Raw genomic sequence first — 21,492 nt, forward strand, 5'->3', positions numbered from 1 at the left:
CTGTTGTACTGATAAATATCTCCTGGAGGGTAAACTATATCTTGACTGCAAGTATCAAACTGTGAAATCCTTCATTTTCTACAGCTGATAGTGGTTGGTCATGAATCATGATGAAGTTTAGCAGCTTCTCTGTAAACATTACCATACCACTTTATTTATAAAGCACTTAAAATAGCTAGAAGGCCAACCAAACATTTGAGCTCTGTGGTTTCAGCGATGTCTTCTTCTTGTTCAATCTGAAGCAGGCAGCCTGGTTTGGTCAGCCGCGCTCAGTCTGTCCCTCCTCAGAGACGGGCAGACTGAGCGGGGCAGATTGGACGTAGCTGGCCGGGGTCGACTCGCCTCTTTCAGATTCAGTGAGAGCAGCGCCCCGCTGAAGCCACGGAGATCGAACGTCCATCATAAAACTAACGTTAACATGGTTTAATGTGGCGCTGTGGCTCTGCAGACAGTGCACGTTGCTGTCTTGTTTTGTGTTTCTAGTGTAAAATTCTTCCACACAGCGACATGTTTAGATGAAAAGTTTGTTAGCTGTTAGCTACAGTGCTGCTAACTCAGTCCTCACGTTGTAGCTGCTGCAAACTATGAAATGGATTTCCTGAATGTGAGGCGGGTCTTATTACTCTGGGCTCATGAGACACGCCGTCGTTCAGGAAATCCATCCCATAGTTTGAAGCCAACGTGCATCATGGATCAGAAATATCGGCAGGTGGATCGGAAAATTTGATACGTTAATTATGCTGGTATCAGAGGCCGATACAGATACTGGATCGGCCCCATCCCTAATTTCTATTAATCTATTTTAATTTGAAAATTGAGACACATTTGCTTCCATACCATTAAGTCTAGCTTCCACAATTCTCTCCCAGATCTTCATCATGTGACTCATCAACTTAAATGGATATATTTATCCATCCATTTTCTTCCACTTATCCGGGGTCGGGTCGTGGGGGTAGCAGCCTAAGTAGGGAGGCCCAGACTTCCCTCTCCCCAGCCACTTGGGCCAGCTCCTCCGAGGGAATCCCGAGGCGTTCCCAGGCCAGCCGAGAAACATAGTCCCTCCTGCGTGTCCTGGGTCTTCCTCTGGGTCTCCTCCTGGTGGGACGTGTCCGGAACACCTCACCAGGGAGGCGTCCAGGAGGCATCCTAACCAGATGCCCGAGCCACCTCAACTGGCTCCTCTCGACGTGGAGAAGCAGCGGCTCTACTCTGAGTCCCTCCTGGACGATCGAGCTTCTCACCCTGTCTCTAAGGGAGAGGTCTGGTGAGAAGCTCATCTACCAAAGTAATTAATGCAGACAGAATACTTCTAGTATATTTTAGGATGAAGTTTGAAACAAGGCGGCAATTCATGTCAACAAATATCAAAATCAAGGGCAAAATCTATTACAGCTTTCATGTAACTTTCCAGATTTAAGAAATAATTTAGTTTAACAAATGACATTAATATATAAACACAATTTGGCGCAACTTATTCCAATCACAACCTACAACAAGTTCATATTTAAATCCAATCGTGTAGTTGAAATTACTCGTGTTCTGGAGTGTTGATAAAAGTCAGCAGACTGAAGCAGTGGACAACTTTACAGAGTCAAAGGTATTCTAACGCTGACCAGGACTCTCCTCAACACCCGCTTCACTTTTTATTCACAGCTTTTTCTTGGCACAATATGACAAAGAAAAATCCAAAAGCATTTAATTTATTAATTTAAGGACCGAGACATTATTTGAAGAAGAATCCCAGCTGGTTAATTAGTGGTTAACAACCATTAAACAAGTCCAGGAGAAATAACTAGTGACAGAAACGTTACCCGCACACCGACACCCTCTGGTTACCTTTCACAATGTCCGTCTGTTGCTCGCAAGCAACTTAGCCGATTGTTCCTAGCTGAGCCAAGACTACAACGAAGCCGGACTCGCAGCTGCCTGCTGCCCGTCCGTACAACACTATATTTAATTACAATGTAAAAATATTAAACCTACACAACATTCTCACAGTCCAAAAATGCCTATAAAGGTGTTTGTCCAAAATTAAATGGTCTCACCAGCTGCCTTGAAGAGCTTCCTCCACCGTATCCGCCATTGTTATGTTGACATACACGTCACGTCCGGTCCACACGGGCGATAAATCCGTGTAAAGAAAACCGTTGTAACATATAATCAAAACCCTTTAAAAATATAATGTACAGTACACGCACGCACACTCACACACACACACACACACACACACACACACACACACACACACATATATATATATATATATATACAAACCGGATTCCAAAAAAGTTGGGACACTAAACAAATTGTGAATAAAAACTGAATGCAATGATGAGGAGATGGTAAATGTCAATATTTTATTTGTAATATAACATAGATGACAGATCAAAAGTTTAATCTGAGTAAATGTAACATTTTAAAGGAAAAATATGTTGATTCAAAATTTCAGTGTCAACAAATCCCAAAAAAGTTGGGACAAGTAGCAATAAGTGGCTGGAAAAAGGAAATTGAGCATATAACAAACAGCTGGAAGACCAATTAACACTAATTAGGTCAATTGACAACATGATTGGGTATAAAAAGAGCTTCTCAGAGTGTCAGTGTCTCTCAGAAGCCAAGATGGTAAGAGGATCACCAATTCCACCATTGTTGCACAGAAAGATAGAGCAGCAATACCAGAATGGTGTTACCCAGCGTAAAATAGCAAAGACTTTTAAGTTATCATCATCAACCGTGCATAACATCATCAAAAGATTCAGAGAATCTGGAACAATCACTGTGCGTAAGGGTCAAAGCCGTAAAACTCTATTGGATGCTCGTGATCTCCGGGCCCTTAAACGTCACTGCTACTCAAACAGGAATGCCACTGTCAAGGAAATAACAGAATGGGCTCAGGAATACTTCCAGAAAGCATTGTCAGTGAACACAATCCACCGTGCCATCCGCCATTGCCAGCTGAAACTCTACAGTGCAAAGAGGAAGCCATTTTAAGCAAGCTCAGACGTTTGCACTGGGCCAGGGGTCATTTAAAATGGAGTGTGGCAAAATGGAAGACTGTTCTGTGGTCAGATGAGTCACGATTTGAAGTTCTTTATGGAACACTGGGACGCCATGTCATCCGGACCAGAGAGGACAAGGATAGCCCAAGTTGTTATCAATGCTCCGTTCAGGACCCTGCATCACTGATGGTATGGGGTTGCATGAGCGCTTGTGGCATGGGCAGCTTGCATGTCTGGAAAGGCACCATTAATGCAGAGAACTATGTTCAGGTTCTAGAACAACATATGCTCCCATCTAGACGTCATCTCTTTCAGGGAAGACCCTGTATTTTTCAACACGATAATGCCAGACCACATTCTGCAACAATCACAACATCATGGCTACGTAGGAGAAGGATCCAGGTACTGAAATGGCCAGCCTGCAGTCCAGATCTTTCACCTATAGAGAACATTTGGTGCATCATAAAGAGGAAGGTGCCACAAAGAAGGCCCAAGACGATTGAACAGTTAGAGGCCTGTATTAGACATGAATGGGAGAGCATTCCTATTTCTAAACTTGAGAAACTGGTCTCCTCTGTCCCCAGACGTCTGTTGAGTGTTGGAAGAAGAAGGGGGATGCCACACAGTGGTAAAAATGGACTTGTCCCAACTATTTTTGGGATTTGTTGACTCCATGAAATTTGGAAACAACAGATTTTTCCCTTAAAATGATACATTCTCTCAGTTTAAACTTTTGATCTGTGATTTGTGTTCTATTCTGAATAAAATATTAGATGTTGGCACCTCCACATCATTGCATTCAGTTCTTATTCACAATTTGTTTAGTGTCCCAACTTTTTTGGCATCCGGTTTGTACAAATGATGGGGTGACCGGGCCTTTTCTGTCGTTGCAGACTCTGGAACCATCTCCCTCAGGACTTGTGCTCCATCACTGATATGGAGCATTTTAAGTCTAACCTTAAACCATTTTTATTCAGGCAGGCTTTTAATACCTAGTAGTTCTTTGGAAATCTTGCTATGTTTTAATTGTTTGTTTACAATTTTTAACTGTCTGTTTTTTTAATCTTAATTGTTTTTTTTAACTTCTGTATTGTGCAACACTTTGGGCACCTTTTGGCTGCTGGAAAGGGCTCTATATTCTTCTAGAATTGTGCCGCTCAAGGTGGCTGTATGTTGGAGTAGCTATGTTACTTTCATTCTGAGATATTACTTTTGAAAACTTTAATTCCTCTTTTTTCTGGATATAAATCGCTTTTTTTGGATGATTATTTCCTCTGGTGTCGGATGCTGTGCAGCTGGAAGGATTTTTACTGAAACATATTTGCTTTTGGACATTTGTTATGATGCGTAACCATAACAACAAGGTTTTTTTTACAACCGGGAGCAGCTGATTAACATCTTTAAAGCTCAAATAATATCTCAAATACAGCCTCAAATCCCAAATGAGTTGAAAAGGAGGTGTCATGGATGCAGAGCAGGAACAAAGAAGAGGGAGAAAGCGAGAAGAATGAAGTTTAAACCATCTCTTCCATCAATCATGATGGGCAATGTGAGATTGCTGGGAAACAAGTTGGATGAACTTCAAGCCCTAACAAGGACCCATCCAGAGTATCGGGAATGCAGTGTTATGTGTTTCACTGAGACATGGCTGCAGGATCATATCCCCGACTCCAGCGTTTCCTTGCCAGGCTTTCTGACCATACCAGCAGATAGAGATTTAAAGAGGAGAGGCTAAAGGAAAGGAGGTGGGTTGGCAGTGCTTGTGAACAACAGATGGTGTAATCCTGGACATGTTACTGTGAAGTGTTGTCTCTACAGTATAGATATTGAACTGTTAGCACTAAGTTGTCGTCCATATTATTTGCCAAGAGAGTTCACCAGTGTTATTTTGGCAACTGTTTACATTCCATCCAATGCTGTTGCCGAGACTGCGTGTGATGTCATCAGCTCCGAGTTTGCTAAGCTACAGACAACACCCTAGTGTGTTTGTTGCAATATCTGGGGATTTTAATCATGTCTAACTCTCTGCTACACTTCCGACATTCCAACAGTTTGTCAGCTGCTCTACCAGAGAAAACAAAACGCTGGACTTGTTTTATGCAAATGTCAAGGGTTCATACATCGCTAAAGCAAGACCCCCTCCTGGCAAATCAGATCACAGTCTTGTGTTTCTCTGCTCAAAATATAAACCTCTTGTTCAGAGGCAACCTGCAATAAAGAGAACAGTGAGAAAATGGTCAACGGAAGTTGAAGAAGCCCTGTGGGGTTGTTTTGAGGCTACAGACTGGGATGCACTGTGCCAGCCACATGGAGAGGACATCAATGCCATGACTGAGTGTGTGACCGACTATATAAACTTCTGTGTAAACAACACCATCCCCACCAGAACAGTGAGATGCTTCTCCAATAACAAACCCTGGATCACCACTGACCTGAAGGAACTGCTAAACCAGGAAAAAAGAGCCTTCAGGGAGAGAGACAGGGAATTATTGAGGAGCACACAGAAGCAACTAAAAGTCAAGATAAGAAACAGCAAGGAGGTGTACAAGAAGAAGCTGGAGAGCAAGCTCCAACAGAACAATATCAGAGAGGTGTGGTCAGGGATGAAACAAATCACAGGCTTCAAGCAGAAGGAGGATCAGAATGATGGAAGCCTGGACAGAGCCAATGAACTGAACATGTTCTTCAATAGGTTCAGTTCAGGAACAAGCTCAGCGTCCTCCTCTCTTGCCCACAGCCAAACATATATACCACCCTCCATTGACCCAAGCCTGTCCTGTCACACCTCAAATATTGTATCTACCACCTCAGTCATGGACCCTTCTTCTGCATATTGGTCTTCAACCAAATCAGAAGATGCTGATACCTCCTTTGCCTCCCCCCTCTGCATCTCCAGAAGTCAGGTGAGAAAGCAGCTGGAGAGACTGAACCGGAATAAGGCTGCAGGTCCAGATGGTGTCAGTCCCAGAGTCCTGAAGGTCTGTGCAGAGCAGCTCTGTGGGGTTCTGCAGCACCTCTTCAACCTTAGCCTGACCCAGGAGAAGGTTCCAGTGTTATGGAAAACATCCTGCCTTGTTCCAGTGCCAAAGAAAACTCACCCATCAGTCCTCAGTAGCTATGTTTACATGCGCAGAATTCTTTGACCGGATTGAAATGTGTTCTGTTTGAATAATTTAAATGTGTTGTTTACATGGGCACAATCTGTTCATGATGAGCGTTTACATGCAGCGGGCTTTGTTCTGAACAGCAGTACTGACATGCGCAGAGCGGTAAACTCTCCTTAAAAAAAACACCGAAGAAGAAGTTCTACTTCCGGGTGAACGTAAACAAACCTGAGCACCAAAATGGACCCGCAACAGGTTTTAATGATGGTGGAGACGTTATTGCACTCCCTGACTGAGCTACAGGTGATACAGATCATTTTGAGCTCTTTAAAAGTTTCTAGTAGAAATGTTGTGTCGCTCACCGACCAGTTTTACTTCCCTGACATGCTAATATTATTAGCGTTAGCCAGGCGGAAATGGCAAAGTCGCACATGCACAGTCAGGTCAGTTTTTCACCATCAGATAAAAACGAACAGATCAAGCGTTTACATGCGCACCGATCTGGTTTCGGATCGGCGTAAACCACCCGTTTCGTTCTGATCAGAAATTATAACGGATCGCGCCAAATACACAAAAAACAACCCGAACGGAGTGTTTACATGACACACTTTTATTCCGACCGGCCATTTGATCCGGTTACTTATGTCCATGTAAACATACCCAATGACTATAGACCTGTTGCCCTGACATCCCACATCATGAAGGTCCTAGAGAGACTTCTGCTGACCCACCTGACTAGACAAACAAGCACATATTATTATTGTCATTATTATTGTTACACATACATTTTATTGTTGGATGTAACTGGGACCCCGTGTACATAATTTCGCTCCACCACATGTACCACATGAGGTGCGAATGACAATAAAGAAACTCTGACTCTGACTCTGATATCAGGACCCACTGCAGTTTGCTTATCAGCGTGGACTTGGAGTTGAAGATGCCATCATACACCTGCTTCAGCAAACTCACTGTCATCTAGAAAAGGCAGACAGCACTGTGGGAGTCATGTTCTTTGATTTCTCCAGTGCATTTAACACAATCCAGCCGGATTTGCTTTGTCATAAACTTCAGAAAACTCAGGTGGAGGCCTCAACAATCGCTTGAATCAAAGACTACCTGATGTACAGACCACAGTTTGTGAGACTGAAGGGTTCTGTGTCTAACCAGGTGGTCAGTAGCTCAGGAGCACCACAGGGGCCTGTACTCTCACCATTCCTTTTCACTCTGTACACCTCAGATTTCCAGTACAAAACAGAATCCTGTCATCTGCAGAAATATTCAGATGACTCTGTAGTGGTCGGGTGTATCAGAGATGGACAAGAAGCTGAGTACAGGGAACTGGTGGACCGCTTTGTGGCATGGTGTGGAAACAATCATCTCATCTTGAATGTGAACAAAACAAAGGAGATTATTGTAGATTTCATGATAATCAGGAACAGGTCCAACCCTATTTCCATCATGGGAGAAGAAGTGGAGGTGGTGGAGAAGTATAAATGCCTTGGAGTTCACCTGGACAATAGACTGGACTAGAAATGCAACAGTGAAGCGTCTACAAGAAGGGACAGAGCAGACTGTACTTCTTGAGGAAACTGAAGTCCTTCAACGTTTGCAGCAAGATGCTGCATATCTTCTATAAGTCTGCTGTAGAGAGCGCTGTCTCTTCTGCATCATCTGCTGGGGGAGCAGCACCAGAGCAAGTGACTTAAAAAAGATCAACAAGCTCATAAAGAAGGCTGGCTCAGTTCTGGGGACTCCTCTAGAACCTTTGGAGATGATTGTTCAAAGAAGGATTCTTCATAAAATGAAGAACATTATAGACAACCCTCAGCATCCTCTTCATCAGACTGTCATACAACAACAAAGTGTCTTCAGTCAGAGGCTTCTTCAAATCCATTGTAGGACAGACCGCTACAAGAGATCCTTCCATCTATAACATCTCATTAATGAAACCAGGATGATGAGTTACCACAACATATAATTTCCCTCTGGGATTAATAAAGTATTTTTGTATTGAATTGAATTGAATAAATAAAGTTTGATTGAAACAATACTTTTCATCCGCCTGACTCTCTTCCCTCTCACTTCTATTCAGATGACACCTGTAATTCTCTCATGTTCTTTTTTAATGATAAAATCAGAAAAATTCATCAGCAACTTTGTCCTGTCTCTCCTCGTCCACCCTCCTCTGAACCTTCTCCCCTCAGTCAGCCTTTTTCTGTCTCTCAGCTTTCTCCTGTCTCTGAAATAGCCAAACTCATTCTGAAATCCAAGCCCTCCACGTGTTCTTTGGATCCTCTCCCAACAGAACTTGTTAAATCTTGCCTTTTTTCACTTCTCCCAATCACTTCTGTCATTATTCTCTCTTCTCTTTCTTCAGGAACTGTACCAAGTAGTTTCAAAACTGCCGTTGTCACTCCGATCCTTAAGAAGCCTGGATTGGATCCAAATATTTTCATTGAAATTTGCCCTATTTCTAACCTTCCATTCATCTCCAAAATTCTGAAGAAAAATAAACAGTCTTTTCTCAACTCCATTTAACCAAAAACAGTTTATACAAACAGTTCCAGTTTGGTTTCCACCCCGGTCACAGCACATAATCTGCTCTCCTTAGAATCAATAACACTCTTCTCATGGCAGCAGATTCTGGTTTACTTTCTCTCCTAATCCTCCTCGATCTCAGTGTGGCGTTTGATATTATATCCCACAACATCCTCCTCCGCAGACTTTCATCCATTGGCATCACCCATATACACCTCTCTCTTGGTTTCAGTCATATCACTCTGGCCGCACTCAGTTCATCCAACTTAAATCATTCAGATCCCACTCCTCTCCCATCACTTCAGGTGTGCTCCAAGGCTCTGTCCTGGGGCCCTTTCTTTTCATCATCTACCTTCTCCCCCTCGGCAATATCTTCTGTAAATTTAAAGCCCCCAATATACTCCCGCGTACATCCGTTCACGCGTGTATACTTGTGTACTGTACGCAGAGGGTTCAGGCTTCATACTCGAGCGTACACCCTGAGCAGCTGCAGAGCAGGTTCACAGACAAGGGGCGTTTACCTTTGGGACAAATTGAGGTCGCCGATTAGTCATTTGCTGACACGCCTACTAGACTGATTGACAGGTTGGAAGAAAAAAAAACGAGCCCTGGCAGCCACAGCGGTGTTCTGTGTTTATGGGTTGTTAATAAAAAGATTATATATATATTTTTTAAACAGGGTGCACTGGCTCTGCAACCCACACATCAGACCAGCCCACCAGGAAATCTCCAGACCCTCCCACAGCCATGTTGGACCTGAGTTTAATTCGCTCGTGACAAATTCTTTAATTTCTCACCATTTCAGTCATGGCGTCAACGGAAGAAGAAAAGATCACTTGCCTCTTGACAAAAAAAAAAACAAACAAAAGAAAAGGCCAGATCAGAGATGAAGAAGGGGAATTTAATAGATTGGTGTCACATACAAAACAGTCCATCGCTGGGCAGTTTATTGTGCGACACTGCGTACGCGGTAGTAAAAATTGAGCTTTGCACGGACATGCCCTGGGTGGTACGCTTGTACCTCCGCGTACGTACGTGCGTACCTCCGTGTATGGATGTACGCGGGAGTATACTGGTGGCTTAACATTCACTTCCATTGTTTTGCCGATGACACCCAGCTCTTCTTATCCACTGCACCTGATTCTTCACTTCCTCCTTCCTCCCTCACTTCCTGCTTAGCTGAAATTAGATCCTGGTTTACGTCTAACTTCCTTAAATTAAACAGTGATAAAACAGAGTTTCTACTGATCAGCACTAAATCCACCACATCTAAAGTCAACAGTTTTTCCTTCACCACTGACAGCTCCATGGTTTCTCCTTCCCCTCACGTCAAGAGTCTGGGTGTCATTATTGACAGCACTCTCTCTTTTCACTCTCACATCAATAATATCACCTGGTCTGCATACTTCCATCTTCGAAACATCAACCGTCTCCGTCCATCCCTCTCCCCACACTCTGCTTCCATCCTGGCCCATAGCTTGGTCATTTCTCAAATTGATTACTGCAACTCTCTCCTATTTGATCTGCTGCACAAATTACTCCATAAGATCCAAATGGTTCAAAATTCAGCTGCCCACATCGTTACCAAAACCCCCTCATTTCACCACATCACCCCAGTTGTACAGCAACTTCACTGGCTTCCAGTCACTTTCAGAATTCAATTTAAAATCCTGTTGTACACATTCAAGGCCATCCATAACCTCACCCCTCCCTATCTGTCCGATCTCTTGTACATTATCACCCATTCATGCTCTCTTCGTTCTTCCTCTTCCATCCACCTCAACGTGCCTCTCGTCCACCTCAGCATCATGAGACACAGAGCCTTTTCTCGCTCTGCCCCCCCAACTCTGGAGCGCTCGTCCCTCAGACATCTGTAATACTGACTCCCTTCGGACCTTCAAATCACAACTCAAAACTCATCTGTTCAAGTTAGCCTTCTCACTTTCATTTCTTGTAATTTTCTTCTTGGTTTAGTATCCTGATGCATGCTCAATAATCCAGATAGAAAAATCCAAAAAAGTTCAATCTGGTCCTCTGGACATTCAAAAAAAAAAACAAAAAAAAAAAACAAAGCAAAACAACAAAAATGTAGAAACGTTTCGTCTTTCATCCGAAAGACTTCCTCAGTCTGAACAGCTGTATTCAGCTCAGTCTCTTAAATAGCACCTTCTCAAAGTGGATCAACCAGTTTTTCTACTGACAACCAAAACCAGCTGCTCACATGATCAAGAAGGACCATCAGCCTAACAATGGATCATTAGCACCTGATGGCTGTTTACTATTCACAGAGGGCTGAGTGATACTAGCAATCACAGCATTGTAAGGGGGGGACAATTGAACCCGGAGGCCCCCACCCCTGTTTAATGATGGACGATTTCTTGTCACAAAGACGGCCTCCTTTACTCCTCTCTCAAACCATCGTTCCTCTCTGTCCAGGATGTGCACATCTTCATCCCTGAAAGAGTGACCTCTGGCCTGGAGATGAGTGTAGACCTCAGAGTCCTGGCCTGATGTTGTTGCTCTTCTGTGCTGGGCCATCCTTTTGGCCAGTGGCAGTTTAGTTTCCCCAATGTAAGACTGATCACAGCCCTTCTGACACTGAACAACATACGCAACATTACTCTGTTTGTGCCGGGGGACTGGATCTTTGGGATGAACCAGTCTTTGCCGTAATGTATTTTGGGGTTTAAAAGCCACTGGGATGTTGTGTTTAGAAAATAAACGTCTCAGTTTCTCTGATACTCCCTCAACATACGGAATGACCACTGGTCTGGGTCTGGGTTCCTCCTTTTCACCTGATGGCTGACTGGAGTCCTGTTTGGGTTTCTTCTCTGCTTTCAGGAAGGCCCAGTTAGGATATCCACATTGCTCTAGAGCCTGTCTTGTGTGGGATTTCTCCTTCTGCCTGGCTCCTGAGCTAGTGGGGACGCTGTCTGCTCTGTGGTACAGAGTCCTGATGACTCCTAACTTGTGCTCCAAAGGGTGATGGGAGTCAAACTGCAAATACTGGTCTGTGTGGGTGGGTTTGGGGTACACCTCAGTTTGCAAATGTCCTCTATCAGAGACTGAGACCTCACAGTCCGAGAAAGCCAACTTGCCATTTTTTACAGCTTCTCGTGTGAACTTGATGTATTTATCCACAGAGTTGATGTGGTCAGTAAAATGTTGGTCTTCCTGAGATTTAATTTTAACCCAGGTGTCGTCAACATACCTGAACCAATGACTTGGTGGTGTCCCTGAAAATGATGTCAAGACTCTCTTTTTTACCTCCATGTACAGGTTGGCAACAATAGGAATAACTGGAGACACCACTCTGAGCAGCAGGACCACGCTTTCCACAGAACAACTGTGTCAACTCTTGAAACTGTGCCTGCAGTCAACCTACTTCACATATGGGGAGCAATATTATATGCAGAAACATGGGTGTGCTATGGGGTCTCCAGTTTTTGAATGTCCAGAGGACCAGATAGAACTTTTTTGGATTCTTGGTTTAATGTCTTTATAGCCATTTTTTATTATTTTATTTTGTGTTTTTAATGTTGTGAAGTGTCCTTGGGTGTCTTGAAAGGCGCTAACAAATAAAATGCATTATTATTATTATTATTATTATTAATTCAATCATTTAATAATCTGTATTTTTTGTTATTTACCAGAAACATCAAAATACTGAACCCAAGGTCAAGATCAAGGTCTTACTGTCACCAACTGGTAAGGCAAGTGATGTCAATTTGAACCCCGCCCACTGGAACCAGTACTGAATTATAATGGAAACACAACAATGTGTACCGTACCGAGCCGAGCTGAACCGTGCTGTACCAGTACTAAAAGGTACTATGGAAAAGGGGCATTATTAATAAGACCTGATCTCTTGTTTTTCTGCTCTGAGACTGTAACCTTGCTTTTGCTTCAGAACCGATAAAATCAAATGAAATCAGTTCTGACCATCGTTGTCAGTTTTTGGCCTTTGGGCTGGTTCCTTATTTGGAGTTGTTTATTGCTGTTGCTTACACACACACTGAGATAAGAACACCACACAATGAATCACCAAAAAGAAAGCAGGTAAGACCATTACATGGTCACACATAGGAAATTTACTGATACACGCAGACCGCGCTCTGGGACTCTGTGAGGGACAGAGCCTAGAACCTATATATACTTGTGTTTCCCTGTGTTCTGGGTGTCAGCCGTCGAGATCATCCCGGGGTGGTTTGGATCGAAGCCTCAGCGCTGAAACCTGTAACTTTTCCTGCCTTGTCAGGAGTAAATCGTAAAAACTTCAGTATTCTCATCGTTATTTGTGTCAGTGTGTTTCTCTCCACTTGGGAATAAAAGAGCCGGTATTTCATGCTGTGACCATAAACGGCAACACTAGGTATTAAAAAACAAACATTTAGCCCTTCTTACGTTATGTTGATCTTATTTTGAAATATAACTGGAAGTTCTGTGTTAAGAGAGGCAGAAGAAGAAGTTATGGAGATGCCGCTAATGTCGAACCAGCTACCACAATCTGCCTGCCGTTATACTCAGGTTATACTTGCTTAATACATAAATCTTCTGATACCTTCATCCGATCAGGTGTAGTCCTTTAGTAATGTCTTGTTTTGTTTTGTTTTTTGTCCAGTCAGGTGTGGCCCTTGGGATACACCTTACTTTGGGAACATCTATTCGTCTGCAGACATACATACTTGGAAAAAGTTGCTAATTGTGTTTAGGACTTGTAAGAGTAGCACTTGCTGCAGCCCCAAGATGGCCGCTGATTACCCACAGCTGACGGTCATCTACCTGATGAGCTCCCACTCTACATAAGGCTGCAGTCAAGCTCTACTGTTCGCTGGAGCATCGATTCCTCTTTTGTCATCCTGTTGCTTGGATCCAGTCCTGCTTCTTTTTTGGTCCTGTGTCTCGTTCCCTGCGCTTTTGCCCTCCAGCCACTTGCCTGCCTTGAACTGCCTGTCGAATTGGACCTCTCTGGAAACCTTGGACTCAACAGAGTTTCTCTGCAAATCCACCTGTAAGGAGGAAACAAGACCACACAATCAATTTCCTGTACTGACCTCTTTGCCTGGCCATCCTGACCGTGTCTTTCCTCTTCCAGGGGTTCCAGTCAACCAACATGTATATATGTATATAAGAACCACTGTAAATAAATAACACTGTGCACTTTTCTATTTGAGTCTTGTGTCGTGTGGGTCTCGTTATCAACTGGGTACCTTGAGTCACAACAGAAATGCTCCAGCCAAACAAGACCCAGAATGAGACCATGAACAAACAAGCTTCATCCTTTTCTCAAGCTGAGCGAATTTACCAACTTGAAGAAATGTTTAAACAAGTCTTAGTTCAACAACAAAAGACTCAGTCTAACTTACAGGAGCTTGGAGGAATGATTTGTTCTATTAATCAGAGACTTGCACCCTCTCCACCTACAGTCCCAGCTGCTCCACCAGCAATGAGTCCCACCGATAATAGCCCCGTAAGTACATCAACTAACGAACTGTTTGTCAAACCTTCAGAGCTTTTTTCCGGGGACCCTGATCAATGTGAAGGCTTTCTCCTCCAATGCAAACTTGCTTTTAAGGGGGCCCCTCAGCGCTACTCCACAGACATCGCTAAGATCACGTACTTTTCCAGTCAACTCAAAGGTAATGCTCTTCGGTGGGCAACTTCATTTCTAAACCAAAACGACATGGATACTGTTTCTTTCGACAATCTTCTCACCGAGTTCCACAAGATTTTCAATCGGCTGCTGCAACAACCCAACGCAGAGAAGCGTTTGCTGGGATTACGTCAGGGCCGGCGACCTGTATTCGAGCATGCCCTTGAGTTCCGCATTCTCGCCGCACAGACTGGCTGGAACGAGAGAGCGTTGCAAGGTACGTTTCTAAATTCCTTGTCGGAGTATATCAAAGACCAGATTGCGGCACGAGATGAACCGTCTAATTTTGACGCACTAATCAATTTAGCAATATCCCTGGACGAACGCTTTCGGGAATGACAAAGAGAACGGGACTACAACTCTCAGAGGGCCGCCCCTTCCATTCTTGCCGCGCCATCAAGAGGGTTTCGCAACTACAAGCCAGTGTTAGAGAACTTCAAATCCCAGGGTTACATGAATCCTGTTCCCACGACTCATCTAGCGCTGCCCGAACCAGAAACTATGCAGTTGGGACGTACACGTTAAACACCTGATGAAAGACAAAGATGTCGGGAGTCAAAATTATGTTTTATTGTGGAAAGGATGGACATTATGTAGCATCTTGCCCATTTCAGGGAAACGAACATGCCCGCCGGTAAAGATGGAAATACTGGTGGGCACTTCCTCCTTCACTCCCCTTCATAGACTTACACTCCCCACAGTCATCCAAGTCGACCAAAACCGTTTCCCTGTTGTAGTTTTGGTTGATTCAGGTGCTGAGCAAAATTTAATCAGTCAAGATCTGGTCCAAGAATTTTCACTTCCTGTTCAAGAAATTCAACCTGTTTCCATAGCAGGAGTCTCTGGAGAGACCCTGGCTGAAATCCACTTTAAAACAGCTAATCTACGCCTAATAACTTTTGGTAACCACCACGAATACATTGATTTTTTTTATATTCGACTCACCCAACACCCAGTGTATTTTAGGATACCCATGGTTGCAACATCCTAACCCCCATATTAATTGGGAACTCGGGGGGTGGAGAAATGGAGCGACAGGTGTCTTAAGCACTGCCTTCGTTCTGGTATTTCTAACCATTCCAGACCTGATTCACCCACAGAAGAGATCGACTTGTCATCCATTCCCCCCGAGTATCACGACCTGGCCCAAGTATTCAGTAAACAGAAAGCTTTATCTCTGCCTCCCCATCGGCTGTATGAATGTTCCATTGACCTTCTTCCTGGGGCCCCGCTACCGGCCAGTCACCTCTACAACCTCTCAGGCCCCGAGAGAAATTCTATGAAGACCTACATTGAGGAATCCCTCGACTCTGGGATTATTCGCCCGTCCACATCTCCTATGGGGGCGGGGTTTTTCTTCGTAACCAAGAAAGACAAGACCCTTCTCCCATGTATCGACTACCGAGGACTTAACAACATTACAATATAAAATAAATACCCCCTTCCGTTAATTGACTCTATTCACGAACACTTGCAATCTGCCACTATCTTCACTAAAATGGATTTAAGAAACGCTTACCACTTGGTCCATATAAAACATGGCGATGAATGGAAAACAGCTTTTCGAACCTCCCTTGGACATTTCGAGTAACTTGTCATACCCTTCGGCCTGACCAACGCTCCTGCTGTCTTCCAGGCATTAGTTAACGACGTCTTAAGAGATTTTATCTGCAATTTTGTATTGGTATATCTGGACGACATCCTCATCTACTCTAAAGATAAGACCAAACACACTACACAAGTTAGGATGTGCTTCAGAGACTGTACGAAAATCAATTATTCGTAAAAAGTGAAAAATGTGAATTTCATATGTCATCTGTCTCCTTTTTGGGATTTATCTTTGGGGAAGGACATTATAGAATGGACCCTGAGAAGACCAAGGCAGTGGTGGAGTGGCCATTTCCTGAGACCAGGAAACAATTACAGTGCTTCCTGGGATTTGCAAACTTTTACCGACGCTTTATAAAGGACTACAGCCGCATCGCCGCTCCATTATCACAGCTTACCTACATCAATAGGACATTCAGATGGAACGCTGAAGCAGATGCAGCCTTTGGTAAGCTCAAACAACTTTTTTCCTCCACACCCATCCTCTGTCATCTAGATCCCAAACGTCAGTTTATTTTGGAAGTAGACACATCCGATACTGGGGTAAGAGTGGTGCTGTCCCAAAGGTCTCCCAGCGATAATAAAGTGCACCCATGTGCCTTCTTCTCCCGGCACTTGTCCCAAGTGGAACAGAATTATGACGTGGGCAACTGGGAACTTCTGGCTGTAAAATTAGCCTTAGAGGAATGGCGCCACTGTCTAAAGGGCACTGAACTTCCTTTTTTAATATGGACACACCATAAGAATCTGACGTACTTGAGGGACGCCAAACGACTGACCCCCAGACAGGCACGTTGGTCGCTGTTTTTCAACCGTTTTAATTATTCCTTGACGTTCAGACCTGGTTCTAAGAATACCAAGCCTGACTCTCTCTCTCGCCAGTTTTCTTCCCCAGATGTACATGACACTGAAGAGAACATCATCCCTCCCGTCTGCATTGTTGGGGCCCTCACCTGGTCTATTGAGAGAGAGATTTGCGAGGCTCATAAGGATGAACCTGATCCCGGTACAGGACCCCCTGGGACACTGTTCGTTCCCTCCACCATGAGGTCTAAGATACTCGAGTGGGTACACACTAATAAACTTTCCTGTCACCCTGGTACCTCACGCATGTTGTCGCTTATGAAGACTAATTTCTGGTGGCCTATGCTCTCCCAAGGTGTTAAAGAATTTGTTGCAGCATGTGCTACCTGTGCCAGAAATAAAATGGGAAACCAACCCCCTGCTGTTCTGTTGCAACCACTACCCACGCCCAGCCGTTCTTGGTCACACATATCAGTGGACTTTGTCACAGGCCTACCACCATCAGAAGGTAACACAACCATTCTAACTGTCATTGATAGATTTTCAAAAGCAGCCCACTTCATTCCACTACCCAAACTACCTTCTGCTCTGGAGACGGCCCATCCCCTTGTTCAGCATGTTTTTAGGATCCATGGCATTCCATCTGATGTGGTGTCAGACCGGGGCCCACAATTCATTTCTCAGGCTTGGCGCTGTTTTTGCAATACTTTGGGGGCATCTGTCAGTCTCACCTCCGGTTACCACCCCCCAGTCAAATGGTCAGGCAGAAAGGTGTAACCAAGAGTTGGAGACCACCCTACGGTGCATTGTGGAACGCAACCCCTCAGCTTGGAGTCAACACTTGGTTTGGGTGGAATATGCTCACAACTCGCACAAATCTTCAGCTACAGGTATGTCTCCCTTTGAAGCCTCCTTTGGCTACATGCCTCCGTTGTTCCCCAGTCAGGAGACAGACATCACTGTACCCTCCGTTCAACACCACTTCCGCCGATGTTGACGTGTCTGGCACCAAGCCAAGGCGGCTCTCCTACGCACGGCTGCCCAAAACAAGAAGTTTGCTGACCGCCACCGTTCTGTTGCACCATCCTACCAGGTGGGTCAAAAAGTATGACTCTCCACCAGAGACATACATCTAAAAGACACCCCCAGGAAGATGGCCCCCAGGTTCATCGGTCCCTTCCCCATCATCAAAATCATCAACCTCTCTGCAGTTAGATTACAACTCCCTAGTTCTTTGAAGATTCATCCCACTTTCCATGTTTCCCAAGTCAAGCCTGTTTCAGAGAGCCCACTATGCCCACCTGCCAACCTCCCTCCACCCACCCGGTTGATCAACAATCATCCAGCCTTCACCGTACGGACAATCCTGGATGTGTGATGCCGAGGAAGGGGATTCTAGTACCTCGTTGACTGGGAGGGATACGGTCCGGAGGAGCATTCATGGATTCCCCGCTCATTCATCTTGGATCCCAGCCTCATCACTGCCTTCTTCAAGGCCCACCCCGAGAAGCGCCTCAGGTCTCCTGGGGGCAATTCTTGAGGAGGGGGGGGGGGGTACTGTAAGATTAGCACTTGCTGCAGCCCCAGGATGGCCGCTGATTACCCACAGCTGACGGTCATCTACCTGATGAGCTCCCACTCTACATAAGGCTGCAGTCAAGCTCTACTCTTTGCTGGAGCATTGATTCCTTTTTTGTCATCCTGTTGTTTGGATCCAGTCCTGCTTCGTTTTTGGTCCTGTGTCTCGTTCCCTGCGCTTTTGCCCTCCAGTCACTTGCCTGCCTTGAACTGCCTGTCGAATTGGACCTCTCTGGAAACCTTGGACTCAACACAGAGTTTCTCTGCAAATCCACCTGTAAGGAGGAAACAAGACCACACAATCAATTTCCTGTACTGACCTCTTTGCCTGGCCATCCTGACCATGTCTTTCCTCTTCCTGGGGTTCCAGTCCACCAACATGTATATATGTATATAAGAACCACTGTAAATAAATAACACTGTGCACTTTTCTTTTTGAGTCTTGTGTCATTTGGGTCTCGTTATCAACTGGGAACCTTGAGTCACAACACGGCTGGGCGATAGATAATTTCATATTTGTAAATGAGTCCTCGAGGCTCAATGGGATTTACCTGTATAAATAAAGGTTGAATATGCGGTATAAAATGAGACTGTTTCAATATAAAATGATATAATCTTGTACTGTACGTAGAGTTATAATTATACTTTGCACTGAGGGCAAAATTATCATACAAATACAAAAATTATTGTAGGTCTGGCAAGGCAGCTTGGTGCTCACTCAGCAGATTTTTCCAACTGAAATGTCCCTCCCACAGCTGCAGCTGTCAGTCAGCAGAAAACCAGGAAACTCCACATTTCTGCCTCTGCTGCTGCAGGTTGCTGAAACGAAAAAGATAAAGAAAGTAGATGAATCATGTGACTTTTAAAAAGCCTCCACAGACAGAGTTTCAGAGTGTCCAACATGGAGCTGAGCTGCCGGGACTGGATGTCAGCTTTACCTGAGGAGCTGTGGGACATCCCTCTCACTCAGCTGGCCATACCTGGTAGCTACAACTCTCACTTTTTACATTTAGTTTATTTTTCATCAGGAGCAGGGAGTTGTTATCACTCTTCTAGTTTTGTTACAACTAGTTTTGTTTTGTTTGTTTCTGTTTCTTTGAGCATTTCATAAATGCGCTTTGTCCATTAAAAATATGTCATATAGGTCAAACTCTTTCTGGCAATTTTAACTAAAGTCATTGTATTAAGATGGGTGAAGTTGGCAGAAACAAAGCTCATATCTTCCAATCTCTTTTAAAAGGCTGACATTTTTCATTTTGCTACACAAGACAAACAGGTTTGGGTTCTCTTGATCACACACTCACATGCCATCCTTTTGCTCTTAAAACCTTAACTCAAGGTTTTGTTGCTTATTTTATGCAATATAACAATCATCCACTATGCACTTCAGGACGTTTGAGTCGATTAAAAAGAAGAAACATGAACAACTTCATTCCATCAAGCCCCGGCAGCTTTAAGAATCATTGTTTGCCAAACCAGTTTTCTATTTTTGGATGTGTTATTCTGTTCATGTTCATGCAGGGAGCCATGACGCCATGAGTTACTGTCTGGACATCAACTCGCCCCTGGTCAGGTCTGAGTCCGACTTGTTGAGGCTCCTGGATGTCCTTTTTTACTGCTTCACGAGGCCTTTAATTTTTAAATGGGCCACCACACAGGTATGAGACCGTGAGAAGGAACCAGAACACTGGTTCTGATCATTCATGTTGCCAAACAAAAAGACCTTTAATAATGGTGATCTCCTTTTTTGTCATCATGCCTTCTTACCTGAACCATTCTTCATTTAAAAATATTGGTCACTATTTCCCCAATTTTACATTATTTATTTTCTCACTTCTGCATTATTTTTTATGACTGCAATTGTTTTAACTTAATGGAATTGTCATTATAATCACACATATAGAAAATAAAAGGAGGCAGCACGGTAGCGCAGAGGCAGCACGGTGGCGCAACAGGTAGAGCTGCTGCCTCTCAGCGAGCAGGTTCCTGGTTCAAACCCCGGTCCAGGGGCCTTTCTGGGTGGAGTTTGTATGTTCTCTCCATGCATGCGTGGGTTTTCTCCGGGTACTCCGGTTTCCTCCCACAGACCAAAAACATGCATGTTAGGCTGATTGGTAACTCTAAATTGTCCCTAGGTGTGAGTGAGAGAGTGAATGTTTGTTTGTCTCGTGTGTCTCTATGTGTCCCTGTGATGGACTTGCGACCTGTCCAGGGTGTACCCCGCCCCTCGCACAGTGCTTGCTGGACATGGGCACCGGCGACCCCCGTGACCCAAAATGGAATAAGCGGGTAAAGATAATGGATGGATGGAGAAAATAAAAGTCCAGTCAATTATAATTTAGGTTAATTTTGTTGTTGTTAAATAATCTAGTTGAGATTTTCTTTCCTGTAAATACTTGTTGCCTTAAACACCATCCATCCATACATCGTCTACTTCTTCCTTTTCTGTTCACGTGAGTCTCTGGTGTCCATGTGCAGCAGTCACTGAGTGAGAGGCGGTGGACACACTGGACAGGTCTCCAGTCCATAACAGGGACAAACGAGACAAACAACCATTCACTCTCTCACTCACACCTAGGGGCAATTTAGAGTTACCAATCAGCCTAACATGCATGTTTTTGGTCTGTGGGAGGAAACCGGAGTACCTGGAGAAAATCCTTGCATGCACGGAGAGAACATGTAAACTCCACCCAGAAGGGCTCCCGGTCGAGATTTGAACTGGGGCGACCTGCTCGTTGAGAGACGGCAGATCTACAAACTGTGCCACCGTGCTGCCCTTTCCCTACAGCTGATTATTAGAAATCAATGCAGCCGATGGCTGATGTACAGAGCCACCAAGTGTTTCATCATCTGGCAAAAACATATGCACTTAAAAAATATTTGAACTAAACATGTCTGAACTTGTTCCAGGCATACCAGTAAATCATTTGCTTTTTAAGTTCTGCAGTGAGACTCTTGACCTTCTCAGTAAGAGCATTTTTATTTGAGATCGTTAAATCCTTTGCATTTAAAATCAGAATCGGAGATCTTCTCTGTTGGGACTGGTGAGACAGATTTTTACCGTCTAGCAGTTTAGCTGAACGAGCGAGGGAAGGAAAGAAAGACAAAAAACACAAGTAGAAAGAAAGAACGCAAAAAGGGAAGGAAGAAAGAACAATAGGAAGGAAGGAAGGAAGGAAGGAAGGAAGGAAGGAAGGAAGGAAGG

At 44.2% G+C, this 21,492-nt stretch overlaps 2 protein-coding genes across 2 annotated transcripts in view; one reads left to right on the top strand and one right to left on the bottom strand.

Moving 5' to 3' along the window:
- Positions 1–18,668, bottom strand: part of tbc1d23 (TBC1 domain family, member 23) — a 117,051-nt gene extending 98,383 nt beyond the window's left edge. The window contains exons 1-3 of the mRNA XM_037674364.1: positions 18,608–18,668; positions 18,488–18,562; positions 16,859–16,863 (exon numbers count right to left, since the gene is read on the bottom strand). Coding sequence (XP_037530292.1) covers positions 16,859–16,863; positions 18,488–18,562; positions 18,608–18,668 — 141 coding nt within the window. The remainder of the gene's footprint in view (positions 1–16,858; positions 16,864–18,487; positions 18,563–18,607) is intronic.
- A 520-nt stretch (positions 18,669–19,188) lies between these two features.
- Positions 19,189–21,492, top strand: part of si:dkey-66a8.7 (PI-PLC X domain-containing protein 1) — a 33,297-nt gene continuing 30,993 nt past the window's right edge. Inside the window, exons 1-2 of the mRNA XM_037674365.1 lie at positions 19,189–19,270; positions 19,809–19,945. Coding sequence (XP_037530293.1) covers positions 19,189–19,270; positions 19,809–19,945 — 219 coding nt within the window. The remainder of the gene's footprint in view (positions 19,271–19,808; positions 19,946–21,492) is intronic.

This window comes from Nematolebias whitei, chromosome 3 (assembly GCF_014905685.2).
Source record: "Nematolebias whitei isolate Nwh7 chromosome 3, NemWhi1, whole genome shotgun sequence".
In the NCBI taxonomy this organism is placed as follows: domain Eukaryota; kingdom Metazoa; phylum Chordata; class Actinopteri; order Cyprinodontiformes; family Rivulidae; genus Nematolebias; species Nematolebias whitei.